The sequence below is a fragment of the Micromys minutus genome (genome assembly GCF_963924665.1).
Source record: "Micromys minutus genome assembly, chromosome: 1".
NCBI lineage: Eukaryota > Metazoa > Chordata > Mammalia > Rodentia > Muridae > Micromys > Micromys minutus.
In genome coordinates this window covers 97184014-97210724 of record NC_137969.1, presented here as the reverse complement: position 1 = coordinate 97210724, position 26711 = coordinate 97184014, and the positions used below count along the sequence as shown (strand labels likewise).

The 26711-nt window shown below is 45.3% G+C and overlaps 1 protein-coding gene across 1 annotated transcript in view; it reads right to left on the bottom strand.

The window, feature by feature from the left end:
• SPOCK1 (SPARC (osteonectin), cwcv and kazal like domains proteoglycan 1) overlaps positions 1-26711 on the bottom strand; it is a gene marked incomplete at both ends in the record, with an annotated part of 466604 nt that overhangs the window by 131811 nt on the left and 308082 nt on the right. Inside the window, one exon of the mRNA XM_080941295.1 lies at positions 14728-14842. Within this exon, the coding sequence (XP_080797421.1) occupies positions 14728-14842 (115 nt within the window). The remainder of the gene's footprint in view (positions 1-14727; positions 14843-26711) is intronic.

Sequence of the window (26711 nt, the reverse complement as noted above, 5' to 3'; positions counted from 1 at the left end):
GCAACTCCAGAGAGAAACTAGCAACCAGGCACATAGCAGTCTAGAGGTGCAAATGCACTCACAGTGACTCTCCAGGAGTGACCACCATTAGGACCATTCACAGGCAGAGAAACCAAAGCTATCAATCAGTCTCTTTCACCAGCCTTATTCCCTGGCTTCTCTTTGTCCTCCAGTTGCCTGCCTGAGAGGAGCCTGTCAGCTCAGAGGTGTGAGAACCCATCAATGGACAATCTCTCCGGTAATAATAGTGTTTGTTTGCCTCCATCAAAGGACCGCATGCATTCTTTTCTCATGTTAATATCAGACTGCCCATTCAAGAATAAAATTGAATTTGTTTGCAAAATCAAAACTAATTGGTTCTAAAACAGGGATGGGAGATACCCAGATTGTTGACATGGTGGCTATTTTGAACCAGAGACAAAATAATGAATGCTAATTGAAATGAAAACATGTTAACAATTGAAAGGATCTGTCGTGTACAATGACGCTGTGGTTTCTCGGTTGTTAGGGTTATTCCCTTCATTATCCTGTGTTATAAAATTACACAGGAACAGGATAATGGCTTTTGTCGTTTATGAAAGGCTCCCATGTGACAGATTCTCCATCCCAGCATGCATGAGCTTAAGAGCCCCCCACCCCCGTTTTCCCGAGTCAAGAAGGTTCCAGATATGAGATTCTGTCTAAACAACTCCATATTTATTAATGAGGCAACAGAGCTAGAGAAAAAGACTATCTCTCCTGGCTAGGTGTCACCCTATGGTACTAGGTACTCAGTGTCTCCATGTTAGGTGTCACCCTATGGTACTAGGTACTCAGTGTCGCCATATTAAGTGGCACCCTATGGTACTAGGTACTCACTGTCGCCATATTAAGTGGCACCCTATGGTACTAGGTACTCAGTGTCACCATGTTAGGTGTTACCCTATGGTACTAGGTACTCAGTGTTTCCATGTTAGGCAGTACCCTATGGTACTAGGTACTCAGTGTCTCCATGCTAGGTGTTACCCTATGCTACTAGGTACTCAGTGTCTCCATGTTAGGTGTTACCCTATAGTACTAGGTATTCAGTATCTCCACGTTAGGCAGTACCCTATGGTACTAGGTACTCAATGGCACAAAAGACTATCCTTTTAGGGAAGCTGGAAATATAAAGGGACATGGACAGGATAATGAGAACAGCTGCTAAACATTTACTGGGGGCTTTCAATATGCCATGATTGATATGGATATGAACCCCCTCCTACTGCTAATAAGTAGCGTGGCCCATGAAGAGCTCTATGAGGTGACAGCCATTGCTACAGGCATTCTTTCTGCACTGTCACATTTACTCTTCACAACAGCTCCAACAGGGAGACAACTGTGATAGAACATGGGAAATCTGGAGGGACAAGGAGCAGTGAGACTTCTTAGGCAGAGCAGACATGTGGCAACCGGAAGGACTCAAACCTATCACACTGGTAGGTATCCACTTAGTCCTCTGGAAGATCTGTGTGTGGCTTCATCCCACCCTGGGTGGTCTACAGGAGGAGGGCAGGGCTCACAAAGCATCTCAGATCAAGGCTCGGGCATGACAGATGGTGTGAGCAGGGTCCAGACCAAGCAGACAGCCGCACTGCAGCTCCACCCTCCAGACAAATCAGCCCCAGTCAGAGCCGCCATTACTTACAAACACATAACCACTGTTACTTTAAGAGTCTTGGAGTAGATTTGGGACCAACCAAAAGCTTTGCATCTTGGATTCTGTGGTGGTTTGGATACGCTTGGCTCAGGGAGTGGCACTATTAGGAGGTATGGCCTTGTTGGAGGAAGTGTGTCACTGTGGCATTGGGCTTTGAGAACCTTCTCCTAGCTGCCTGGAAGCCGGTCTTCTCCAGTTTGCCTTTGGAACAACACTTCACTCTCCTCATCTAGACCATCCAGGGTGGGAGGAAGCCACACAAGACCTTCCAGATGACTAACTAGATACTTTCCACCTCCGTGCTGGGTGGGCACAGTGAGAAAGGTCTGAATCCTTTCCATCGACTCATGTCCCTTACGAAAGTTGCCTTGGTCATGGCGTCTCTCCACAGTAATGAAGCCCAACTGTGGCTCAGTTCAGCATGAGCCCTTTTGATCTGCTCTTCAACTGGGCAGCCAAGGATGCAGCCACTCTTTGTAGACGGGGAGGAGTCAACAACTTAGACTAGGATTTGTGAAACCACCACTCAGGCTGTGTTTGTACAAGCAATCTGAAAATGAGCAAGAAGACACATCAAATCCACGACGCACCCTTGAAAGGACAGAAGTGGTAGGAGGGGGACATGCAAAGTAGACACTGAGCTTTGTGGCTTTCTGGATCTTTCCACTGCTCAAATTCTTATACTGTATACTGTTCGTTTAACTGGCCTAAAGCCTGAAAGAGAAATGCATTTATTAAGACAATCCTTAAAGAAACCGGGCTCATCCCGGCGGGGCTTGTTCTTATTTCCGGAAATGTTTTCAAACGCCCAAGTTGTCAAAACAGAAGGAAAGTCTCCCGGTGCAGGAAGGAAGGTGGAGGGAAGGTAGAAAAACGTGCTCACTGGTACAAGGAGGAAATCAAGAGGCAGACAATCCTATTTGACTATTAGGTGTTCGCCTTAATGTTTTGACTCTTTTTAAAGCTAAGATCTCAAAACTGAAGGCACAAGTGCCCAGGAATTCTGACCCAGGAATCCAGGGACGGTCTACCTTTCAACAAACACAAGTGTGAGCCAGACACTGAGCAAGAAGCGGAAAGCGAAAGCCAGCACTGTGGTCACACACTCTCTGCAGCGCCTGCCCAGAACAATCATTCACACACAGCGTATCTTAATCTCTCTGAGAAAGGAGTTCACTCACAAGGGCCACTACCTCTCTGATTTTAGTTTTATACATACTTCAAAACACCAGAGACACACAGAGCACTAGCTTTGAAATAATGCACATGTGAGTGTGTGTGTGTGTGTGTGTGTGTGTGTGTGTTAAGAAAGAGATTGTTAGCCTAACTAGGTGTAATATGCCTAATACTCAGGAGGTGGAGACAGGAGGATTGTATGTTAATGACTTTCCTTGGCTATGTAGTAAGCACCATGATAGTCTAAGCTACCTCAAAGTGTGTGTGCATGCACAAACACACACACACACACACACACACACACGCACACACATGCACACACACACACACACACACACGGATGGACGGACAGACAGACAGACAGATAAAGGATGCTTCCGGTGGTTTGTAGTTTGGGCCTCTACTTGAATCAAGTTCTCTTTAGACTTGTAAATCAAATATATTTGTCCTAAGATCAGGTCAGGGTGACAGTCTCTAGCCTGTCACATCTTTGCTATTTCCCTACTGGGTAAAGAAGGTCAGCAGCCTGACTGATCTTATAAATGCCACCAGCCTTCGGAGATAACCTAAGAGAGTGACAGATCATAGCCAGTGGCCAGGGGCTCTGTGAGGCAGAGAATAGTTCAGCTGTCAGTTCAAAATCAACTGGCTCTTAAGCTTGCCTGTTAGAGCTCACATGAAAAACCTACACGTACATTTGTTCGATGTCTGTCCCTGGCCCTGCCACACACACACACACACACACACACACACACACACACACACACACTTACAGGCCCCAAGTAAAATTGTTCTTGATCAGGAAGAACTGCCAAGTCAGCAGAGTACAAGCTACCATATGGGGCTGGAGAGATGGCTGGCTCAGTCTTGAGAGCGCTGGCTGCTCTTCCAGAGGACTGGGGTTCAAGGCTCAGTCATATGGTGACCCACAACCATCTGACACCTTCTTCTGGCCTCTGCATATATGATATGCACTTGCATGCAAGCATTCACTCACACACATAAAAGAAAAGCAAAAAAAGTAAAAAAGAAAAAAGTAAAACCAAAGCCAGTATTTAAAAAGTACGTAAGCACAATTGACATTTCCTTATTCTCTTAGGAAAAACGGTTTTAAAATCCACTTCTCAAGTGTGGAAAGAAAAGAAATGGTTAATGTTTCCCCTGATCCTTCCTTCTTCCTCTCAGAATAGCCCATCTTTAAGCCTTTGGACTCTAGAACTCTTGGCAATCAACAAATAAAAAAAGCAAATGTAACAACAAGCCCAGGGCCTGCAATCTCATGGCATGCCTTGATATGCTTTCTCCAGGACAGAAAAATCAGGAGGGTTTTGCTGACACAACTCCAGCTAAGTGTTTACAAGCAGTGGTCTGTGCACCCAGACTTTAAAGGTTTGTGCATTTCCACCCTGGGCTCGGCTGTCACAATCTTGGAAAACACTGGCTTGCATTTATTGGGGCCAATGAATTATTATGATAGGAGAGTGCACAAGAAACAGATGCCAGTGTTTGTTTCTTGGTCACCAGCAGCAGGCACTCTGCCCTGGTAGGTGCTCCACATGGTCTGCCTTAGTATGGAGAAAGTAAGCCATGTGGCATTAGTCACATGACAGGTCTTTAAAAAACATTTTATTTAATATTCATACCCATAATGGGTTTTTGGTCAAATCCACCCTTCTCCTATCTCCTATTCCTATTTTTCTCTCAACATCTTGTAGTTTTGTTTTTGTTTTATCTTTTTTCTTTTTGTTTGTTTAATACTTACTAAGACCCTGTATAGCTAGCAATTGCCAATATCTTCTCAGACAGGATGGGACTTCAAGAGCCCCTCCCCCATTCATAATGGAATTTTATTTGGCTTCATCTTGTGATGCAGTTTTAGCCATAGAGAGTACCACGTACTTGGTACCTGCTGTGAATTTTACAACTCTAAGAATCTAAGAAATAAACATCTTTTTTTATTTATCAGCTACCTAGCCTCTGGTGCTCTGTTACAGCAGCCCAAGAGATGATAGCAACAATCAACTGTACATTTGAACTTGTGTCATCCTGAGCATCTCCGAGGATGACAGTTACGACTGTCCCATCTCTCTGTTCTTGGGGAAAGGGACTAATGTTTACTGTGTGCTCACTGCATCTCATACCCTACACACTGCTTTACTTACTATAATGTCATGATATAGGGTTTAGACTCACGAATTCACGAGTGGAGGTTCAGGGCAGAAAAATAGCTTGAAGACAGAGAGGTTCTTCCGTGTAGGATGGGTTTGTGCAGAGAATTATCACTTCATGGCTGTCGGTACTGACAGCACACACCAGTGTTGGTCACTGTGCTGTCTGAGCCAATTTCCTTGCCTGCTCTTGAACCAGTAGCGAGTGCTCACAACTACCACTGACTGCTGTTGCTCCTTCTCCTCCTTCTACCTATCTTTCAGCTCCAGCTACATCTGCAAGAGGTCCCTCCCTTCTTACAACTGCAGCTGTGTGTAGTGGGACTGTTCATTTTCTCCACTAGAGTCATGCATCTGTGACCTTACCTTCCTCCACTAGAACAAACTCTACATGGGGATGGTTAGGATTTCTGCCCACACCCCCCCCCACATCACATACACACTCCACACACATACACACATACCACACATAGGACACCATACCACACACACAGACACACACACACTATACAACACACACCATACACACTATACGACACATGCCACATACACTATACAACACACACACATACACACACACACCACACCACACCACACACACCTCCAGCTATTGAGTCTGCCTTAAAGAGTAAGAACTCAAGGAAATCCAGTCTTCTCTAAAGCACAGACTCTCTTTTTTAAAGCTACAGATCTCTCTATCCTACTAGAGCCATGCCCACGGCCACCAGGGTTTTCCATGAGAACACCCTGCCGTCCTTCCACGCTCACACCTCCCATTGCCTTTTCTATCAGTACAGGCTGCTCTGTCCTCACGTCCTTTACAGCAGCAGAACTCTTCTCCTCCCTCCTCACTTAGAAGCCTGTGCCTCTGTTCCCTCTACCAAGAATATTTTCCCCTCTTCAATCAAATGGAAGTGGCCTACATGCAGCCCTGCATCTTAAGCTACAGACCACTCATCAGCTGTGATTTTCAGTTGCATTCTGACTGTCTTTTCTAGTAGACTTTAATATCTACAAGGGTAGACTATACCCCTTTATCATGGGATTGTAAACAGCCAGCATAGCGTGTAGAAAAAGGTACCTACATATTCTGTTTATTGAATAAAGGCATTGTTATGAACTTCAATGTAGTAGTAGCTCAAGTGCATATAAGCTCCAGAAGTCACTGCCAGAGAGAGCCAAGCCCTAGCTGCCACTATCCCCATACTTCTGATCACACAGCAAGCAAAGGGATCTCAGTCCAGACAGGAGGACGGCCATGAGATGCTAAGCCATAGCCTCCTCTCCCATGAGACCAGCATCAATCATTGGAGTTTGCCCCATGGTGCACCGGAAAGCTTCCTAGCTGGAAAAGCATTAGAGGCGAGGCAAGCTGCCAGAAGTCCTTTTCTCACCTGATAATGGAAGCATACAGGTTCAATGTGGGCTGTGAAAATCGTCAGGGGTAAGCACTGGAACAGAACCAAGGTCCCCAAACTAATTAACATCGTCTCTCTTGTCCCTCTGCCCACCCTCTCCACAGAGAACATTAAAGACAGAGCAGTAGCTTGGGAACATTCTCTTTAAAACACGAAGCCCTTCTGAAGACAGTCCTGAAAGTCTAACGCACCCTGAACCCATTTTTCTGGCCCAAGAATCTGTAAGGTTGGTGCCCAGAATGGGTTCCATGATGGTGTCAGACCCCATAAAGATTTGCCTTTCATGGTTCACTGGTCAGAGAAAGTGGTATGAAAGGCGATAACTGAAAACAGAGAAGTGGGGATCCTGCTGAGGGTTGGCGGGCGAGAGTAGACTTATGATAATACAGGAGAAAAAAGAAGAGCATGTTTAAAGAAACAAAAATAGAAAGGAGGAAAAATGAGATACTCTAACCTTATAACTATTCTTCATGCCTTTGGGGTAACTACATGCATCAGGCCTACCTGACGGCTAGTCTGCCCCCATAACCCCTGTCCTCGGGATGGCTGTTGGGCATTAACTTCAGCTTGTGGCAGGGTGCTCAAACTTGTTTGTTACACAATGAGCAGGGACAGATGTGCAATTGTGATCATGTGATCCACACCTGTGTGCCCTCAGCAATGACATGACCCCACTAAGAAATCGTACCCAGTGATTATCTATTCAAAATGGCACACCCACCCTGGCCCCCTCTTTTCCTCACACACTGAGTTCTAAAGCTAGAGATTTGCCACTGGGTACACTGCTTAATAAGCAGACACGGAAACACCACCTATAGTCCCAACATCTGAGCCAGCAGCCAGAGCAGGAGCAAACTGAATGCCAGCATCAGACGTGGAGGCAGGAAATGGGAGGGTGTCCTTAAACAACCCTAGCTCCACAAAGAAACCAGTCATCTCAGCACCAAAGATGCTGGGCTTTATTAACATCTGGGCACATGCACATCCTAGGAAGCATCTATAAAATATTCTTCATCTCCTGTAGACAGGAAATGACTCAGAGAAAGAATGACAAGAAGCCAGTGCTTTAGTCAACGGGATACATGAACCCATGTTTGCAGGAAGTGAAGCCTGGTAACCTATAAAGGGGCTAAAAATGAGGCAGAGTTCTCACCTATGAAGGCCACACCCCAAAACTGCCTCACTAAGCTATGAGACTTACCAGGAGCCTGCGAAAACTAAGCCTGTCCTACCCAGCCAGTTTCGACATTGAAAGTATGGCTTTTAAGAGAAGGGGAAGAGGCGGGGGACAAGGAAAGACAAAGGTGCCACACGTATTAGAAGATGTGCTTGTGTTAATTAAAAGCATCTTTGTAGATCTGGAAACATCTTCTTGAAGCAGACTTTGACTGTTTCAAAGCTATTCAACTGGTCAAATGCAGAAAACAGGTGGAGTAGGGTGGTCAACACCAAGTGATAATCTACATAATAATATACATAACAATATACAGCCCCTAACCAGGCTCCAGGGAAAAGGAAGAAGGGAAGGGAAAATTATCAGAGTCACAGGACCAGGATGCCTACTGGGAGATAGAATATTCTAGATATGGCAAGGAGGCTGAACCCTTATCAATGCTGTGGTGACCTTAGCAAGACCTGTTTAGTGACAATGCCAGGTGACAGGACATCTTGATGAGGGAAAGTTACACAGCTCAGGTGCTGGGGAGGGAAGAATCCATTTTTTCTAGAAATGAACTCCTGACAGGTTACCCAATCCAAAGAGGTCATCCTAAACACAATTACATACACAGAACATTAAATAAACTCAGTTTTGTGTGTGTGTGTGTGTGTGTGTGTGTGTGTGTGTGTATGTATGTAAAATGATAATAAGTGAAGAAGTTGAATTTAAAAGGACATATGATAGGAGTTGAAGGGAAAGAGAGGAGGAGAAAAATTATGTAAATATATTACTCCTGTATCAAAATTCTCAAGAAACCAAGAATTCCACTAAAACACTTCTATCTTCCTGAACCTGCCTCACAATGTGACACACACCTCACAGCACAGTGTCTGCTTTACATGCTCTCCCTTTGCTCCGAGGGAGGAAACATTCTGTGCAATTATTCACATTTCTGACATAAACTGCCTCTTACTCACTGCTGCCCCGTCAATAAGACCAGCCAATCAGGCCTCCGGTTCCATCAAGAAAAACAGAGCCAAGAAGAGCAATGGGCTTGAGCTACAAAACTGTGCCCAGGGAGGATGCCAGGAACAGGCAGGGCTGCATCCTAGGCACGGATGGACAGTGTTTTTGTTGTAAGATCTCACAGTTTTCAATTAACTCAGCATTTCTACATTTAACGGACATGTGCTTTAAATGTATACTTTTGAGAAAAACCGAGAAGGAGAGGAAAGGACCTGGGACAATGGGCGTGGGGATAGAAGGGAGGAAATAGGTTTAACACCCGTGTGCAGACCAATTGATAAGGGCAAGTACTAGGAGAAAGGGGCAGAGCATTCTGGATGGAGGGACCCCAGGGACCAGGGGAACAATGACACCTTTGATCATCTTTGGGTACCTGCTCCCTCCTGCATCCCCAGTGGCCGCTGTGTGACCAGGCGAGGCATTACACACAGATGAAAGTCTCCCCCTCAGTGGTCATGTGCAATTGGGACAATTATTCATGGAACGTGAGTGGCAGCTTTGGTCACCTGTGGGACATAGCACGGTCCTGACAGAAAGCTGTAAGATCCATCTATGCAAAGTGCTATGAAACACAAGCAGCCAGCCGGTCCTGGGTTGAAACATTAGGCTTCCCTCTCCTTCCTCTCCTTCTCTTCCATAGTTTCCACTTGGCATGAGGTCTGCATATACTAATTTCGTGCCTTTGCCAGATAACAGACCACGGTGGAGCCTTTAGCCTTTTCTGTTTACCAAAGTGATGGGAATCCCAAGGGCGTGAACCCAAACTTGGCTGTGATAGTTTTATAACCAGTAGAGGAATAACAACCAGTTCTTCTTGGACCAGAACCCTGCCCATGAAGATCCTCTGAGCTTAAAATAGAACCCAAGGCAACATGTGGTTCCTCGCAGAAGGGACCCAAGCCACATCAGTGTGGTTTCCTAGTAATAAAGATGGTCTCCAAGACACGGCAATATGTCTTAATGGGGAAAGCATCAGAGAGCCAGCCAGACGCCGGAAGCCTGGCACCGTCCACGTGGCCATGTGCCTTACCAGCCTCTGAAGCTATGTGTATGTTTAATCAACCGGTTCAAAGCCCCTGTAGCAGGAGGCAGTGCTTTGTTGTAAAACAAAACTGAGATAAAATAACCTCATCCTTTCAAATATCCTCTGAGAGTTTGGTATTTGAGGCACATCCTGTGATGTGTTTCTCCCTGACCTCAAACACTTTGATTCGTTTTTTTCAAGTTCACATAAAAGAGAGAAAACTCTGAGATTGGTCTACTGTACCAAAAGCCTCAGTGGCATCTAAATTCTTTTCGCTGGTGCACAGAATTAGTTCTTATTCCAGATAGTAAGGAAGTGGAGATGAAGGGCCATTGTATTAGAGGGGCCCAGCCCTCTGGGAAGTTGGGATGTCTCACTCCTTACTTAAAAATAGATGAGTTCCCACAGCTCCCCAAGGCTTTGAAGGGTCCACTTAGATATTGCAAGTTCCGTTCTGATGGCTACTCCCCGCTCTCTACTCCTGCAGAATCAGAGAGTGTGGTTTGTCTGGAAGGCCCCAAACAAATGCTTTCAATTTTCCATTCTCCAAATAAAAATCAATGGTAAGAGAGAGGTAAAAAAAAAAAAAAAATCAATGTTCAGCCCTCTGCAGGGTGCCCCCACCTCCCCCTCCCCCCACCCCTCCACCTCCACAGATTCCCACGAATGGAGATACTCTGTTGCCAGAGCCCTCTGCTGGCCCTGTCCCCTTGACAATATTTCTACTTAAAAATACCCGAGATTTATTAAACACAACAACAACAACCCTATGACAAGAATGAATAATGAGATGTTATTCTAACACACACCTTCCAATTGCTAGTAAACTCAGTTACAAATGGAGTCTCTGGCATCCCGGGATGGAGTCTGACTTCTCTGTTTCCCAAGGGATCTGTATTACAGCCATGAGCTATAAAATGTGTAGCCATTCACCTACACTATCAGATTGTCCCCAGGCAACTATAGTGCTTTCTGTCAGCCCAGATAGGTAGTTTGTGTAGCTTAAAATCGGCTTGGCCTCAGAAGGGAGGAAATTGGAGATGCCACACCACATACTTGAGTGTGATCCTTTTTGCTGGTTGATTATCATGTGATCATTTGATATATTAATAGCTTATGTGGGTTTATTGCTGAATAGTATCAATTATAATGGAAAAGCCACAACTGGTTGATAACTTCACCTTGAGTTCTTACTATCTGAGACTCTCAATGAAGCTGATACAAACATCCTTAAGAGTGCCTTTCCATGTTTACTTTATATTTTATATGTAAAGTAAACCCTCAAAAATATTTTCTCCTAGCATGTCTGTACTTTAACACAGACACACACACATACATACATACATACACACACACACACAAATGTGTATCCATATACATATAAACACATACATATATATATTTGATATACTTACATCAGACATCTTCAATTCAGATACAATCTCATTTGCTATGCCACGCTTAGGAAAGTCTTCATCAAAGCCAACGACAGAAATCTCCCATTATTTTCTTTGGAAAGTTCTACAGGCTTAGTGAGTGTGTGCTTACAAATGTGACTCACCTCTAAATTTAAATTTTCACACAGCCTGTTAGGTAACTAAAAATCCTAAGCATGGTTTACAGTACCATAAAGTATTTGTGTATAACTATCAACATCAAATGCATATAGTATATGGTTAATAAGTCTTGACAAGAACAAGTCGGTAAGCCAAACCAAGGGCTGACAAGGTGGCTCAGCAGTCACTAGCACTGGCTGCTCTTCTTGGGACCCATTTTGTTCCTAGCACAGTGGACCCAGTGCCCTCTTCTGACTTTTGAGGACATTAGGCACACATGTGGCAAACATGTTTATAGAGGAAAAATTCTAATATGCATAAAATGAACAAATTTTAACAAGAAAAGAAAAACTAGAAGACTAGACGAGACATACTGAAATATTTTAGTAGCTCTATGGTCTTAATAATGTGACCATTACCTACTTCCTATTTATGTTTAATATTTTCTAGAATAAGCATCAACTATCTCACCAAAAGTAGACTGAAGAAAATTTAAGTCATCAAAGAGAAGCCATCCCGAGCACACGGAGCACTCTGAGGTGCCCTAGTGACCCCATAGAGACTGAAGCAGGAACATATGGCCCTGACTCGACCTCCTCCCACACCCACAGTACTGCTTAAGAACAGGAAGGACTTAAAAGAGAATTCTCTGAGAAGACCATGAATAGAGCAGAAGGCTCCCCTACAGATGCCTCACCCGATTGGGGGAGACTCCAGCAGAGGGAGGCCTGGTTGACCACTTCCCTTTCTACCACCCATCAAAACTGTTTGGGTCAGGCCTGAAATACTGTGGCCACAGATCTCTGCCACCAGGAGTTTCTCTATCCACTTGAGCTCCATGGGCCAGTCAGACCTTACCTCCTAATCCACTTGCAAGCCAGCCTACATCTGGGGCCTCTTCATCAACTGGGGCCTCTAAGCTGCCTTCTGGTCTGTCAGCAGCTTCTCAATGTCTAGAGGTAAGATTTTCCCCCTTAGCTGCAAGGGGCCAGCTTGGCTGGCAGCCTTGTCTACAGATGTTTTGCAGAATAAAAAAGTCCTTCCCTGATTGGGGAATAAATAGAGTTGTCAATAATCTGTCCCAACTCTAGGGGACCCCTGAAGTTTAATGCGGAAGGACAGATGTTCCATCTGGGAAGGCATCCAAGACTCTCTGAGGAGTTACACAATTGGCCACTATGAAGGACTGTTAAGCCCCACTTCTGAGAGAGATGTTTGGTAAAAACAACCACAGTGGCCACACACAGGCCCCCTAGGGCCAGGCCACCTCCCCAGTCCTGCTAAGGAAGCAGGTGCACCATCTTAGCCAAAGCACATTCTGGAGTTGTTTTCTAGGAATGAACAGGCCCTGTGATCAGAGATGCAGTCATTTTCTTTGACTTCCCTGTTGCAAATCACTACGTGGCAGCAGAAATGTCACCACAGTCCCTGAGACCCTGTTCAAGGGCTTGAAGGCAGCACACTCAGATTGGGGAAGGGATAGAAAGCCCAAGGGGAAAGTTGCTTCTTTCTTAGGAATTTATGCAGATGAGCTTCCAGACACATTCAGACAATGATAACTATTATAATGTTTGTTTTACTAACTGCTAGAATGGCTGGCATTGACATTAAACTACCATTACACACCATCACCTTTACTGAACTTTCACACAAAATACACTGTGTCTTTCATTAAATTCAATTAACAGATAAAGAAATACAAACTTAGACTCATAAAGTTACTTCTCAGGTTTACACAGGCATGGAGGATCTAACAAGTATTTGAACACACATTTGTCTCAGCCCTAAATCCTGGCACAAAGCTATTTTAACTTCATAGATACAGGGGGTGGAGATTGTACTTTCCCCATAAACCGAGAGTGATGCTCAGAGTGTGGTATGCCTAGGGAAACACCGTCTATACCTGAACATGTCTGACTACCAAGGTGGCTGCCTTGGCCTCAAACACATTTGAATTTAAAACTGAAAGTCTCTCATTTGGTATTTCTGAAAATTCCAGGGAAGGGCATATGAAGGATTCTGCAACATATATATTCATGTATATATATATACACATACATACACACACACATGTGCACACACATAGACAGGAGACTGAACGGTCGAACAACCTGGAATGTTATCCCCAAGGACATCTGCTAATTGCTGCTAATGGGGCTCTTATATTCTCAAGCATAGAAATCATGAGGGAAGGACCAGAATGGTTTTCCTGGGGTGCAGATACCTAAAAAGGGCATGTCAAATGACACCAGCCAAATTATTTTTACATCCCACTCAGTAATGACCTGAACGTGATTAAGATAGAAATCCCAGCACAGAGAAGAGGAAGTAGGCACAAGTCACATCCTTAGCCAAGAAACCATTTGCTATATAGATAGCCACTGGGAGAGGGAAAACCATTTTTCTTCAATGGTGTGACTATTAAGGATATATCAACCACACTTAGAGGCAGGACCCATCTGACTCCCAGGAAGACGTGCCGGTCTAGGAAAAAGCTTCGTACATCTCAGCACTTTTTATCTGTGTCTTAGAGACATAAATGCTGACTGCATATAAAACAACATTGAGAATGATGCTCACCACAGGATCCTGGTAGCCAAGTCTGTGTTCACTGGCAGCAGACATAGGGAAGACAGGGGCAGAGGGTCACTGGACATGAGAGGCTTTGTTTTGATGCCAACACTGATTTCCCCGAAGGCATAGGGCACTACTCAGAGGAAACCATGGAGGGGTAAAAGACAATTATAACACATCCCAGGAGAAAAAACGAAGGGACCAACTCCGAAGGCCACCCTCAAGAACTCTCGAGGGGAAGCAGCATGCAGCATGGTCCTAGGGTATCACACTGGAGCTAATAAAGCCAGGGCAAGCCGTAGGAGGCTCCAGTTCCCGGAAGGCTGCTACCTTATGCACAGAATGACATCTGTAGCTGGGACAGTGAAGGGTCACCTCCTGCTTCCTTGGTTATAAGCTTTCTGGATGCCAGGGTCACTTGGGGAACAGGAAGAGATGACAAGAAAGGGAAAGGTTTTTCTGTTAAGATGAGGACTCGAGAGTCAAAATTAAGATTTTTTTTTTCTCGAAAACTCAAGATGGCTGTTCTTAAGAGCTGCAGGGGCGGCTCATCAGTTACCAGCTACTCTTCCAAAAGATCTGGGTTCGATTCTCAATGACCAGGGATACAATGCCCTCTTCCAACCTCTGTGGACACCAGACACATACGTAATACACAGACATATATGCAGGCAAAACATACCCCAACATATACTTAATAATAATAATTATTAAAATTAAAAATATTATTATACTTAATATTATTATTTATTACTACTATTATATAATATTATGATATTATACTCCATACTATCATCAGAGACTAGGCACCTAGAGCCATTTAAAATGATGGCAAACATATCGATCATTTTTTCATCCAACATGAGCCCAGTCAAGAGCCCGGATGCTTCAGTTTCACCAGCTGCAGAGTACCTCTACCTTCTAACCACCCCCATTTTCCCAACTTACCTGGGCAATAGGTGCTTGCGGCTGACACACAGGGCTGTCTGGTAGTCCTGGGTCACACATACTTTGTGAGGGCTGCATTTCACCTTCAGGCAAGGGTCCTTGGACGGGTCCAGGGCTGAGATGACAATAACAAGGGCAGTGGGGTTAGCACCTCCAGGGAGATTTAGTTTCTATCACCACTCGACTAAACAAGTGAGAAATAAACCAGTTGTGTAAGTGTGTGCTGTTTCCTGAGGCTGGTGGGGACAGAGAGGAAACCCAAGCCAGGCAGAGCTCTGTGTCTGTCACCCAGGGCCTCTCAAGCACCCGGATAGCAACTCCCTTGCATTCTTGGCATTTCGGCACCATGATTCCAAGTGGAAATTACTCTTATAAAACAATAACAACAACAACAGAAAACCCTTCAGGGTTGTGTGTGATCCAAGGACCAGGAGTCTGGTGTCTGTTACTGTCTGACATTTGTTTGTGTAACTTCTTTCATGCTTAGTTTTAATTATTTTTCTATTACATACACCCAAAATACTTGCTGAAATCACTGTTTGCTCCTGTTCAATAAAAATGGACCACATGCATGAATAGCTTAAGATTTGTCTTTTCTTCCTTCCTTCCTTCTTTCCTTCCTTCCTTCCTTCCTTCCTTTCTTAACTTCAGGATGGGCAAGAAATTTGTATAACACAAAGTTATGATGTAAAGTGGGAGAGGGAAAAGCTTGCACATAAATATTTATTGTGCAAGGGCAGAATTAGATAAGGCTCGTGATGGGCATAGAAAATGATAACGGAGCTTGAGAGGAATAGAGATCAATTTCTAGGGCAAGGATTAGTGAAGCATTAATATTTGAATGGAATCTTGAAGGATGGGCAGGGTTGTGCAAAGCAAAGATGGGAGAGACAAGCCGGGCCAGAAGAGCAGCGTGAGCAACCGTGGGTGTGATGCACTTGGGCAACTGTGAGAAAGTCAGTCCGTTCACTGGGTTTGTGGGTCTGAATAACGAGAGGGGGGAAAGTTGACTCGAACACATCACGCCAGAAAGGATTCCCAGAGGCACAAGGTCACATACAGCAGCATTTTCTAGAATAAGCTGGAGCAGCAGCCCCTGGGCTAATCAGCACTCTGCATGCCATGTACATGCACTCATCACGGGCACAGAGGAGGCCCCAGGGAATTCTCTGCAAAACAAAAGTCACTGTGCCTTCTCCCCGGCTTCCAGGCTGAAAGCCTATTAGGCAGTAAATCTTTCCTAACTGCTCACCCAGCCAGGGGAGGCATGCCCCCCACACTATCCCCACACACACTTTTGGTTAAACAGCTGGACATCCCAGGCAGGAACTACAGAACTGTCTACCCCACCAATGAGGTTCCGATGATCACAGTCATAATCCCAGCCACCACCCACCACCTGTTTCACCCCAAACCTTGGAAACCACACACCACCTTCTTTAGGTTTCCGCTAATTCCTCAAGGGTTCTGAATGCGCAATGTTGCAATACATTACTGCTGAATACCCTGGGGCGGCTCTGCCCTGGGGCAGGGGTAGCCACTGTGAATAATCAGGGTATGCTTTTTAGTTAGTCTTGGCAGCAACAAGGCCCCCATTCCCATCCCAGTAGCAGAGCCTACTTCCCAAGAGATATTCTGGTGCCTGGAGCTCAATAGAGAAAAAGACTCCCAAAACAGAGAGGCTGGTCTGAGCCCAGGGAACGAGGCTTGCTCCTAGCTCTTAAGCTGAGAAGGGCCTCTGGGAGGCAAATAGCAGAGAAAGCTCCTCCTATCCCATGCCTACCTGGATGCTGGCATATTTCTGCCTTGGTGACAATGGACTGAACCTCTGAACCCCAATTAAATGTCCTTAGAAGAGTTGCCTTGGTCATGGTGTCTGTTCATAGCAGTAAAGCCCTAACTAAGACAACTAGACCACCAGCAATCCCACCACAGTGACCAGTTAAGGCATTTCCACCAGTAGATGTCAATGTTGCTGAGACTTGGAATTTCTGCCTCAGTGTCTTTCAGAGATGGAAAAATCTCAGGCTGGCCTTGGTAGGTTGAAACCCACAACACTATGTGATGTAGGTGACAGGCCTTAGGATAGAATTTGAACTCTTTTTGCTTCAGCAGATGACTTCACATAAACTACACTGACCAGGTGGACTGAACAATGCCACTATCACAAAGAGAGTCAATCAGCTGTGCATTGCAGAAAAGGGTACAGATCTGGCCCACTGAGTTCTGTTTGGCTGCTTTCTTAACCTGAAGATACTTCTGCCTCCTTTATGGCTTGTTGACTTAATAAATACACATGGGCGTGCTTGTATCAGATCTAGGCTGTTAAACGTGAGCATTATACTTGTTGGGATTGGAGGATTGTATTCTGTCCTCAAAGTGGGTAACAAGGCTTCGGAATTACAAGAACAATGGCTGGCACTCAATTGAGTGTGTCTGACAGGCAGGCAATGAACTAAGCACTCAAATTGGATTAGCTTATTATCCTAGTTTGCATTCTGTTCTGCTACTGTAATAAATAGGACCAAGAAAAAAACAAAAAAACAAAAAACAAAAAACAAATGCAGGGAGGAGAGAGTTCATTTCGGCTTCAATTTCCCTTACCACCAAGAGAACTTGAGGCAGGAACTCAAGCTGGAGAAGAAACAAGAACCGAGGAGAAGTGTCACTTACTGGCTTGCTTCCAACCAGCCCATGTACAACTACCTTTCTTATACAAGGTAGGACCATCCATCTGGGGAAGCACTGCCCAGAGCAGAACAATCCATCTTTCTAGCCTTTATGGGTTGGAGATCAAGAAAATGCTACACAGACAGACCCACAAGTCAACTTGAAAGAGGTGATTTCTCAACTGAAGAGCCTCTTCCAGCTCACTCATGTAGCCCTCACAGCATCCAAAGATGGGGCAGAGGCCAAATGCACATCACATTAAATTGGCCTTAAAGACAAATACCTGGTGACAGGGGCAGTGGAAATTTACCTGCTGGTCTGTAAACCCACACTCTGTCCTGGTACATGCCACACAGTCTAAGAACCATCCGTGAACTTCTTTCATCTAGAAAGATGATTTAGACCTCATCCAAGTGTACAGCCCATACCTCAGCATTTTCCTGATGACTTCTGAGAGAATCAAGAGTCAAAGAGCCCTGGGCCCATGCCTTGCAGGTCCAGGAGCGATGTGAGCTTTGGTCCTGTCCCCCATTCATCCCATTTTCTGGCCCACAGTTCTGCCTGTATTCCTGGAGGCCTGTAAGCACCAGGCACAACCAGACAGCTAAAGACAATCATAAGAAATCAGTCAACTAAAGCCAAGGTAATATGGTACCACCAGAGCCCAGCTCTCCTACTTCAGAAAGTTCTAGATGTCCTAACACAGCCAAAGCACTGGAAAATGATCTTAAATTCAATCTTAGGAAGATGATAGAGGCCTTTAAAGAGGAAATGGATAAATCCCTTAAAGAAATAGAGGAAAATACAATCAGATGGGTGAATGAAATGAATAAAACTGTTCAAGACCTGAAAATGAAAATAGAAGCAACACAGAAAAACACAAACTAAGGAAATCCTAGAAATGGAAAACCTAGGGAAGAGAAGGGGACCTACAGATTCAACCATCACCAACAAGAAACAAGAGATGGAAGAGAGAATTTCATGCCTGCTTGCTCTAGACGTGGTGATGACTGTCCCCTGTCTCCCAGCAGTCTCTGGGTCTGTGTTCATTCAAGTCTCCCTGTGTCCTCATAATCTGCCAACTTCCTATTAAGATAACTGTGATAAATAATCCTTCCTTTCTGAGAATCCAGACATTCTTAATAAATAAAATATCCGCTGCAAACACTGATACTTTAAAAAATGTCAGTTCAACCAGTCCTATTGGTACAAACCTGTAACTACTCAAGAGAATCTTAAGTTCAAGTTCTGCCTGAGCATCTGAGCATGACCCCATTTCTAAAGGAAAAGGAAAATGGGGGGAGGGGTTGGGGAAGAGCCCTTGCCTAGCATTCATGAGGTCCTAGGTTTAATCCTCAGCACCACACAAATCAACCAATCAACCACCTACCCACCTACCCACCCGTCCAGCCATTACTTACTCCACACACATATTGAACAGTGTGCACAGAGAAATCAGATCTGCTAAACAGTAATTATGAGGATCTGAGTACTTCCAACACATCAACGGATTGTTTGGAGTGAATGAACTTCAACAGCACAACACAACAGACGTGAAATAAGTCATCAGCATACACTCTGCTTTGAAAATCAGCCATGCTTGGCTTGAAGGCAGCTGAGAGGGCTACCGTGCTCTGAGCAGCAGCCATATAAGATTTCCAGCACTGGCACGGCATGGGGCTGCCTGGATCTTCTTTACAAAGGGAATGCCTGATAAGATAACCTAGGAGTGGGTTTCATCTTGGGGTAAAGCCTTCAGACGTTCCCTCCATCCACGTTGGCCTGTTGACTAGTGTAGTCTTTGTATATCTTGCACAGGTAGCCATGCTGTTGAGAGTTCAAGCTGTCTCACGGTGGTTGCCCTGGACCCCCAGCTCTGACCATCTTTCCACCCCCACCTCCTCAGTGTTCCCTGAGCCTTAGGTGCAAGGGTTGTGTTATAGATCTCCCATTTTGGACTGGGCACCCCACGGTCATTTATTCTCTGCACTTTGACCAGTTGGAGAGTTCTTTTCCAAGGAAAGAATTTTTTTTTTTTTTTTTTTTATGAGATGTGAGGCCTGTGTATACCCATGGGCTATAGAGATGATCTTTATGGTCTTAGTAATATGCTGGTACTAGGTTATCTTCTAGGGTCTATGACCTCTCCAGCCATGGGTTCTTGGTTGAGTTTATAGTACCAAGCCTGAATTCCCTCCTACTGAATGGCTTTTAGGCCCAATTAGACAGCTGTTGGTTACCTCCAACCTACAAGGCCCGCTGCTGTATCATAACTGCTGAGAGAGGGGAAACAGTTTTGCTTTAGAGACAGGGTCTCCATTGTAAGGGGTCAGACCTAAACACACGTAAACAAGGCCAATGCCAGATGGACTCAGTAGGCAGTGTGTGTGCATGCATGTGAATATGCATGTGTGTGAATTGTTTGTGTGCATATGTGTGTATGTTGGTATGTATGTACACTATGTGTGTATGTGTGTTTGAGATGGGGTATTGGAGGAACATTGGAGGAGATAGAACAGAGAAAAGAGAATGGAAAGAATGCCTAGTACACTTCTGTATAAAATTCTCAAACATAATGATCAGAGGATTGAGAGACAGCTCAGCAGTTAGGAGCACTGGCTGGTCTCCCAGAGAACCCAGGTTTGATTTCTGGCACCCACATTGCAGCTCATGACCACCTGTAAACTCATCTTCTGTCCCTGTGGGCACTGCACACCCATGCCACATAGACACGTGTGCAGACAAAACACCCACACACAGAAAAGAGAAACAAATAAGTCTTTAGGAAATAGTGAGTGTGTGGTAAGGGTGACTAGGTGTCAGTTACAGCCCCACACAAAGTTGAACCCTTTGTTTCAGAAACTAAGGATTCTTGCTGAGACTCTCCAAGATGTAATGTCACAATAAGCTTGGTGACAGAATACAGCTATCCTCTGGAAATGGCCAAATCTAGTGTGCCTGCTACAATTTGTGCCACCACTCCTGCAGGACTCGTGGTGAGATGAACAGAGGACGTAGCCAGTGAGGGCACAACAGGTCTTGAGATGGTCCTGTCACCTCTCCAGCTCACCTTCCAGGAGAAACTAGTGCAGCGTCAACTGGGATGAGACACACGTTCAATTAATTTTCCAATATACCTCCCACAATTCTTTCTTCAAGGGAAGAAACAAAAGAACAAACTAATTTATAGAGAGATTGGTTGAGCTCTAGCACACTGGATTCAGAAGCCAGTTAATTACAAGCTTCGTGTGGGTTTTTTTTTTTTTTAATTAATTTTATTTTTTAAGCTCATTGCAAGGTCTCAATTAAGGTGGTGATATTTTAATTATCGTAATTGTTTCTGAACTTGTTTTTTAGTTCAATGAGTTTATTTTTTAATTAGCTACATTGATTTTGAAATCTAGGATTAAGCCTTTTCACCATCCTTGGGCATATTCTACTGGCTTAATTGACAAAGGGTCAGGGTCAAAACAGGGTAGCAAAGCCTGAGGCTACTACTTCCTAGCCACTGAGAGGAGAGATGGGTTTTATTCTGAAATTTGACAAAAAGATCCTCCAGTCACTTGGGCAAGCACAGGTGCCTGTCTGTGTTTATTCAGCCACCATTAGCAGAATTTTACTCAATGTGAAGCATCTTTTGGCAGGCCAGAGGCCAGCATCTCCTCCTGGGAGCTCACAGCTGAATGGAAGACACAGATGGGGGAATCTGACCTTGCAGAGCACTGGTGAGCTCCCTGGAGACGCTGGCACAGGTGGAAAAGTGTGTTTGAGTAAGGCAGTAATGTGGCAGAGGAGAAGAGAGTCTCTTTCCAGGGACAGGAGGGGTCTGGCCCACTTAGGAACTCGTGCTACAGTGGGCTCGCAGCAGGCTGGTAGGGGTGGCAAGTATCCCACATCCCCCAGAGAGGGCGGATAGGCAGTCATGGAGGGTCTCGAAGGCTGTGGGGGAGGAGCCACAGCCTCCAAGTTCCAGCACAACTGTCAACATGGTAGGTCCTGGTGACTCCTGAGATGCTCTTTCATGTTTACGGATCCTGGAGCTGGAAGAGGGAGCCTTGTATCTGTGTTGTGTGTGGTGGAATAGCAGATAGACTTCCCACAAGTGAGAGCCACCTCTCCATTAAGAGAGAGGATTACCACTCTCAGAAACACCTTTTCAGTCTTCACTGAACTAACGGTTTGATTCCCTTTCCCTCTGGTCACTGAGTCGCACAGGATTCTGGGAAGCAAAGGCTACTACTACCCTGAGTCCAGGAAGCCAACAACTTATCTAACAGTTGGGTGCACTGTGGTCTGCTGTACTGAAGCTCTCCCATGCATAGGTCACCCGGTTTACGAAATATGTACACATTAATGATGGCCCACCCTCTCATTCTTGCCTTTAGGATTAGCCTCTGCCTGGGATGCCCAAGGACAATAGTCATCGGAAGAGCCAGTGATTCATTAGGAGTGACTTCACAAATGACTGACAAAGAAATTACTCCAAACTGTGAAAACCTCCTCAAGCTAGGATCCTGGACATTTATTATAGCTTGTCTGTCCCCATGGTAACCCGCATGCGCATTCCACCTCCCCTCCTCAGAGGCGCCTGTTTACTAGCTCAGGACAGAGCCTCTCAGAATACAAATTGTGCTTCTTGGATCCTCCCTGGAAGCTGGGAAGGATGGCGGGCTTGGAAGGTCTCCTTCATTACTCTCGGCTTTCACTTTCAAGGGCTTCCCAAGTTCTTTGAGGGTGAACAAAGAGACTTATCAGCCATGTACTTAGGTAGCACACAGAGTTAATTTCAGAGACACAGAAGACTAACCCGGTGTGTCCGAGAACTGGAGAATGGCCACAGAGGATGGCGTCGGACAGATAATGACACAGAGACAGAGGACAAAAAGACACAGCTAATCGAAGATAGCTCTGCTCCTTTGCCCTAAAGCTGGAGCTGAAGATTCTCAGCATGAACTCTCGAGAAGCACCTTCTCAGTTACTGAAGGTGTGGGTACAGGGACTACTGCCGAAAATCAGTTGCACTGTTTAGGACATTTATTACTCTTGGCTTTATGATGTGCATAAAATGAACAATAGAAGACATTTTAATTTAAAAGAGGGGAGGGATTAATAGCTTATACAATCCGATGCGTCAAAATTAGGCAAAAGGAAAACACAATTGTCTCAGTGGCTTATAACAAGGGAAAACTATAAGCAACTGGAATGTTGTGTCTGCATTAGCTGCCTGCGCTAATCTTGGTTGCCATCTTGGCTCACCTGGGAAGGGGAATCCAAAATTAAACAATTGCCTACATCAGGTGGGCTTGTGGGCAGGACTTCAAGGGTAATTGATGCAGGAGTATACAGGCCTCTGTCTGTTGTTCTGTCCCTAGGCAGGCGGTCCTAGGCTGTAGAAGAGAGGCGTCTGACTGAGAGCCCGAGAGAAAGCAGAAAGCAGCCTTCTATCTTAGTTTCTATTTCAGTCCCCACCTTCAAACCCCTGCAGTGTCCTTTCTTAGCCAATGGATGGGAGCTGTACATCTGAAGCACACCCTTCCCACCCCAAGTTGCTTTCTGTCCTGGTGTTTGTCATAGCAACGGAAGCCAGACTAGCATGGGCAGCTAGAACAGAACACCTCAGACTGTGCACAGCACACACAGCAGTCAGATTATTTCCCCACAGCTCTAGAGAATGGAACCTTGATGCCTCTCAGCATCGTAGGAGTCTGTGAAAGCCTCTCCCTAGCCTACAGATAGCCTGGCTTTTTACTCTTTCCCCATGTGGCCTTCTTTTGGCTGCATGCCCTTGAAGAGACACACAGTAGGTGTGTTCCTACTATGTATGTTCCCTAGTATGTTCTGATGAGGGCTAGGGTTGGTGCCCCGCCCTGTAATGTTTATAGAGGTTATATATCTAATTTGACCTTAATTGCTTCCTAGAAGCCTTGTCTCCAAATCTGGCCAAGCTGTGTGTAGAGGCTCCAGCATGCTGGTTTTAAGGAGATGAAGTAACATTCAGTCCTTAGCGTCATCTACAGGTAAATGACATAGCTACTTACAAACCATCTGTGTCAGAGCATGCAGCTCTGCTGAAGACATATAGTGCATTTGTACATACTAGCATAAGTGGATGTTTGTGATAAATTAGGTAAAAGCATAATTTGAAAGTAAAGACTGGGGGTGGGGGTGGATAGCTTCTTGGTATTACAAAACCTTCATGGCCAAGCCAAGAGTAAAAAACCAGATTTGTCTTTTTCTAAAGAGTTATCATCTCCTTTCCAGTCCCTGCTTCTCCTGAAGCCTCACCTCCCACACAAGCCCGAGCCCCTTCCTCAGCCAGCTCCTCCAGGTTGGTTGCTTTATATCTTGTGGTTCCCCTGGAACACTCAGGTATAAATTCAGATGCCCACAGACTGCAGATGAGCATGGCTGGCACCTGCGGACATCGGCTCTAGGACTACTCAGAGGATCTAGTTCCTTCTGCTCTAGACAATCTATTTTGTAACAAGGAGATCACAGAAACTAGGGTTATGGCCAAAGGCTGACACAGGCTCTTGTCCTTGTTTTGCCGTTTGCCTCCAAGATAAAAGAGTTAAGGACGACCCATAACTGGTTGGAAGGAATGACATCTGTCCACTAGGAAGAGAATGGGCTCACACACAGAACAAGACATTATGAGCAATCACTGCTAAGGCCAACATGGTCATTTACACACTCTAATCATTACAAGGCCAACACGGTCATTTGCCTATTCATTGGAAGACAAAACATGGAGAAGTGTGTGCTTGAACAGCTGTGGAAATGTCAGTGGGCACGGAGCTGTAACAGTTGGCCAGCTGTTCTCCAATTCAAAGCTTTTACCTCCCACTTCTTCCTACATGCCCCATAAAGAGGGAGGGAGCACCTTCCCTCAGTGATTATAACAAGAAACTGATTTCCCTTGGAAAGTGTCACAAGGGGTAAAGGGCATCCAATAGAGGAGGGCAGCAGGGACTGGGTGTCAGTAGGAAGAAAGGGAAGGAGGAACCTATTATTATAAGGTCTCACAAGGTCTCACTCACTAGTCAGGAAACCGGTGTTGTCAATAGTCACACAATCTATCTCAACCATGGGGAAACCTGCGCAGACATCAAGCACACTCTTAACTGATCAACTGGTAATAGACAAAGAGACATTGAGTAACCTATTTATGGCCATGCAGTCAGTGAGGGCTGGGCTTCAATCCTGCTGAGTGTCACACCAGAGGGGATGCCCAGGGTCACCAGAATACTAATGCTGCATCCCACGGCAGGGATCAATGTGGGGAACACACAGCACTGAGCAGCCTCATACAGAACCACCTGATGCTGAGTTTGTAATATCAGCCACCTAGGATGTCAGCACTCGGAAGAAGGACTGGGAGTTGAGGTCATCCTTGGCTTCATAGTGAGTTCAAGTCCCGCCTGGATTACTTGAGCACTTTCTCAACAAGCAAGCAAGCAAAAACAAGCCAAGTTTTTGGGGTGTTTGAATAAGTTTGTGTTGCTGTTAGAGTAACAGTAACAGCAACACAAACTTATTCAAACTTTAATATATATATATATCTTAAAGTCAAGTGATCTTTCATAAGATCTGCCCAAAGGATGAACTGGAAGAGTCTCGTTTACACATCTCTCCTGAGGCTGCTCCTATGACACATTTCAACCTACGGCTCAGAGGGAGAGGTACACCAAACCTGGCAGCTGTAAAGATGGGACAGGATGAACAAGAGGGCCCGAGAGAGGCTAGGCCTCAAAGAAGAGGATGGGGCTCGTCCACAGGGGAGCCACAGCCTCCCATCCCTCAAGATGGCCGGAATTTAATTAAAATGTTTTAGTAGTAAAAAAGTCTCAGGTCCTTTTTCACGATAATTGACATAAATTATTCATAAGACACGAGCGAGCAAAAGAGAGAGAATTATTTAAAATACAGAAGAACCAATTCATAACCTAGGAGGATCAGAGCACATAACAAGCAAAGGAAAAATCAAATATTTACAGGGGAAAATGGCACGCTTAAAAGATCACTGTTGCGCAGAAAGCCTATCTTCCGTATCGGTGCATCATTTTAAGGCAATTAAAAATCCCATAAAACACGGAGCCCTCCCCAGAACAGAGATACGCACAGAACTCATTGTTCAGGTGCTGATTTTCCCACTGTTATCAGCAGCATGGCTATTGGCCACATTAAGAATCCACCTCCACCCTTTCTGTGCACCAAGAAGTGATACGCTGCAGGGTTGGAAGCAGAGAGGTTAAAGGGGAGGGTGTGCTACCTACTCTGTCGGGCCTGGGGTCTCTTAAGAGCAGGTACAGAGAAACATATCCCCTTCTGAGGTCTGGGGACTTTGGGGGGAAATCCAGGGAAGATACCTGACACAGGATGGCTGGCTTTTCTCAGCTTCCCCCCCCCCCCAAGTCCAGAGAACAGCAGGGAGAAATGGACACCAGAGAACCTGGACACTTCTGATGCTCAAAGCCCTGAGGCAATGATTCCATTTGGCCTTCCTAGGCTCAGCTCCATATTCTATCTACATAAAGAAATATTAAAACTTGAGTACCAAGTTCAGATGTTCAAAAAAACTTGACCATTCTGCTGAGTACGCAGAAATACATCTTGATAATGTCAGGTTGTGGAACAACAGGGTTCACACATCAGGAACAAGAGCGTTCTCCTAGCCTCTTCCCCAAGAAGGATGGAAACAAAGACCAAAAATCATATTCCTAAAGTCTTGTATTCTAGGATCATACAACAAAGCCACATCGGAAGACTATACCTCTGCACCCTCAGCCTCGGGCACAATGCATTTATTACGCTTCAGAGGCATTTTGTGAGTTTCGAAACATTTGTGCTAGAGAGCAGGGGAGTTGGAGAGCTGAGGTATCCTTTGGAGCTTACATTCACGTGCAAGCGAAAGAGCGGGACTAAGAAAAACAGAATTAGGTAAACACTGTTAACAAGCAGACAAAAGGCCTGAGTCTGAGGCGGTTCTACGTGGGGCAGGCTGGGGACACTCTGGTGGGCAAACTGGTGTAGAAGGTTCTCAGGTCTTCAGTCAGAACCACTCACTGCCTACCTGATGTGTCTATTCCCTGCTCTGCAGAGCTGGTGGGAGACGGGAGGCCACGGCAATGAGCAGTAAGATCTAGGGTAAGCCTGCCTCAGAAGGGAGGGAAGGGTGCTTGCTCCAAATGACCACCCAGAGCTCCTCTGATCCTACAGGCAGACATCCTATGAGCAGAAAGTCAGTGCGGAGCTCTGGCGAGGCTCTTGGAACCCACTTGCTGGCTGCCTTCCTGAGGAAGCGTCAAAATCAT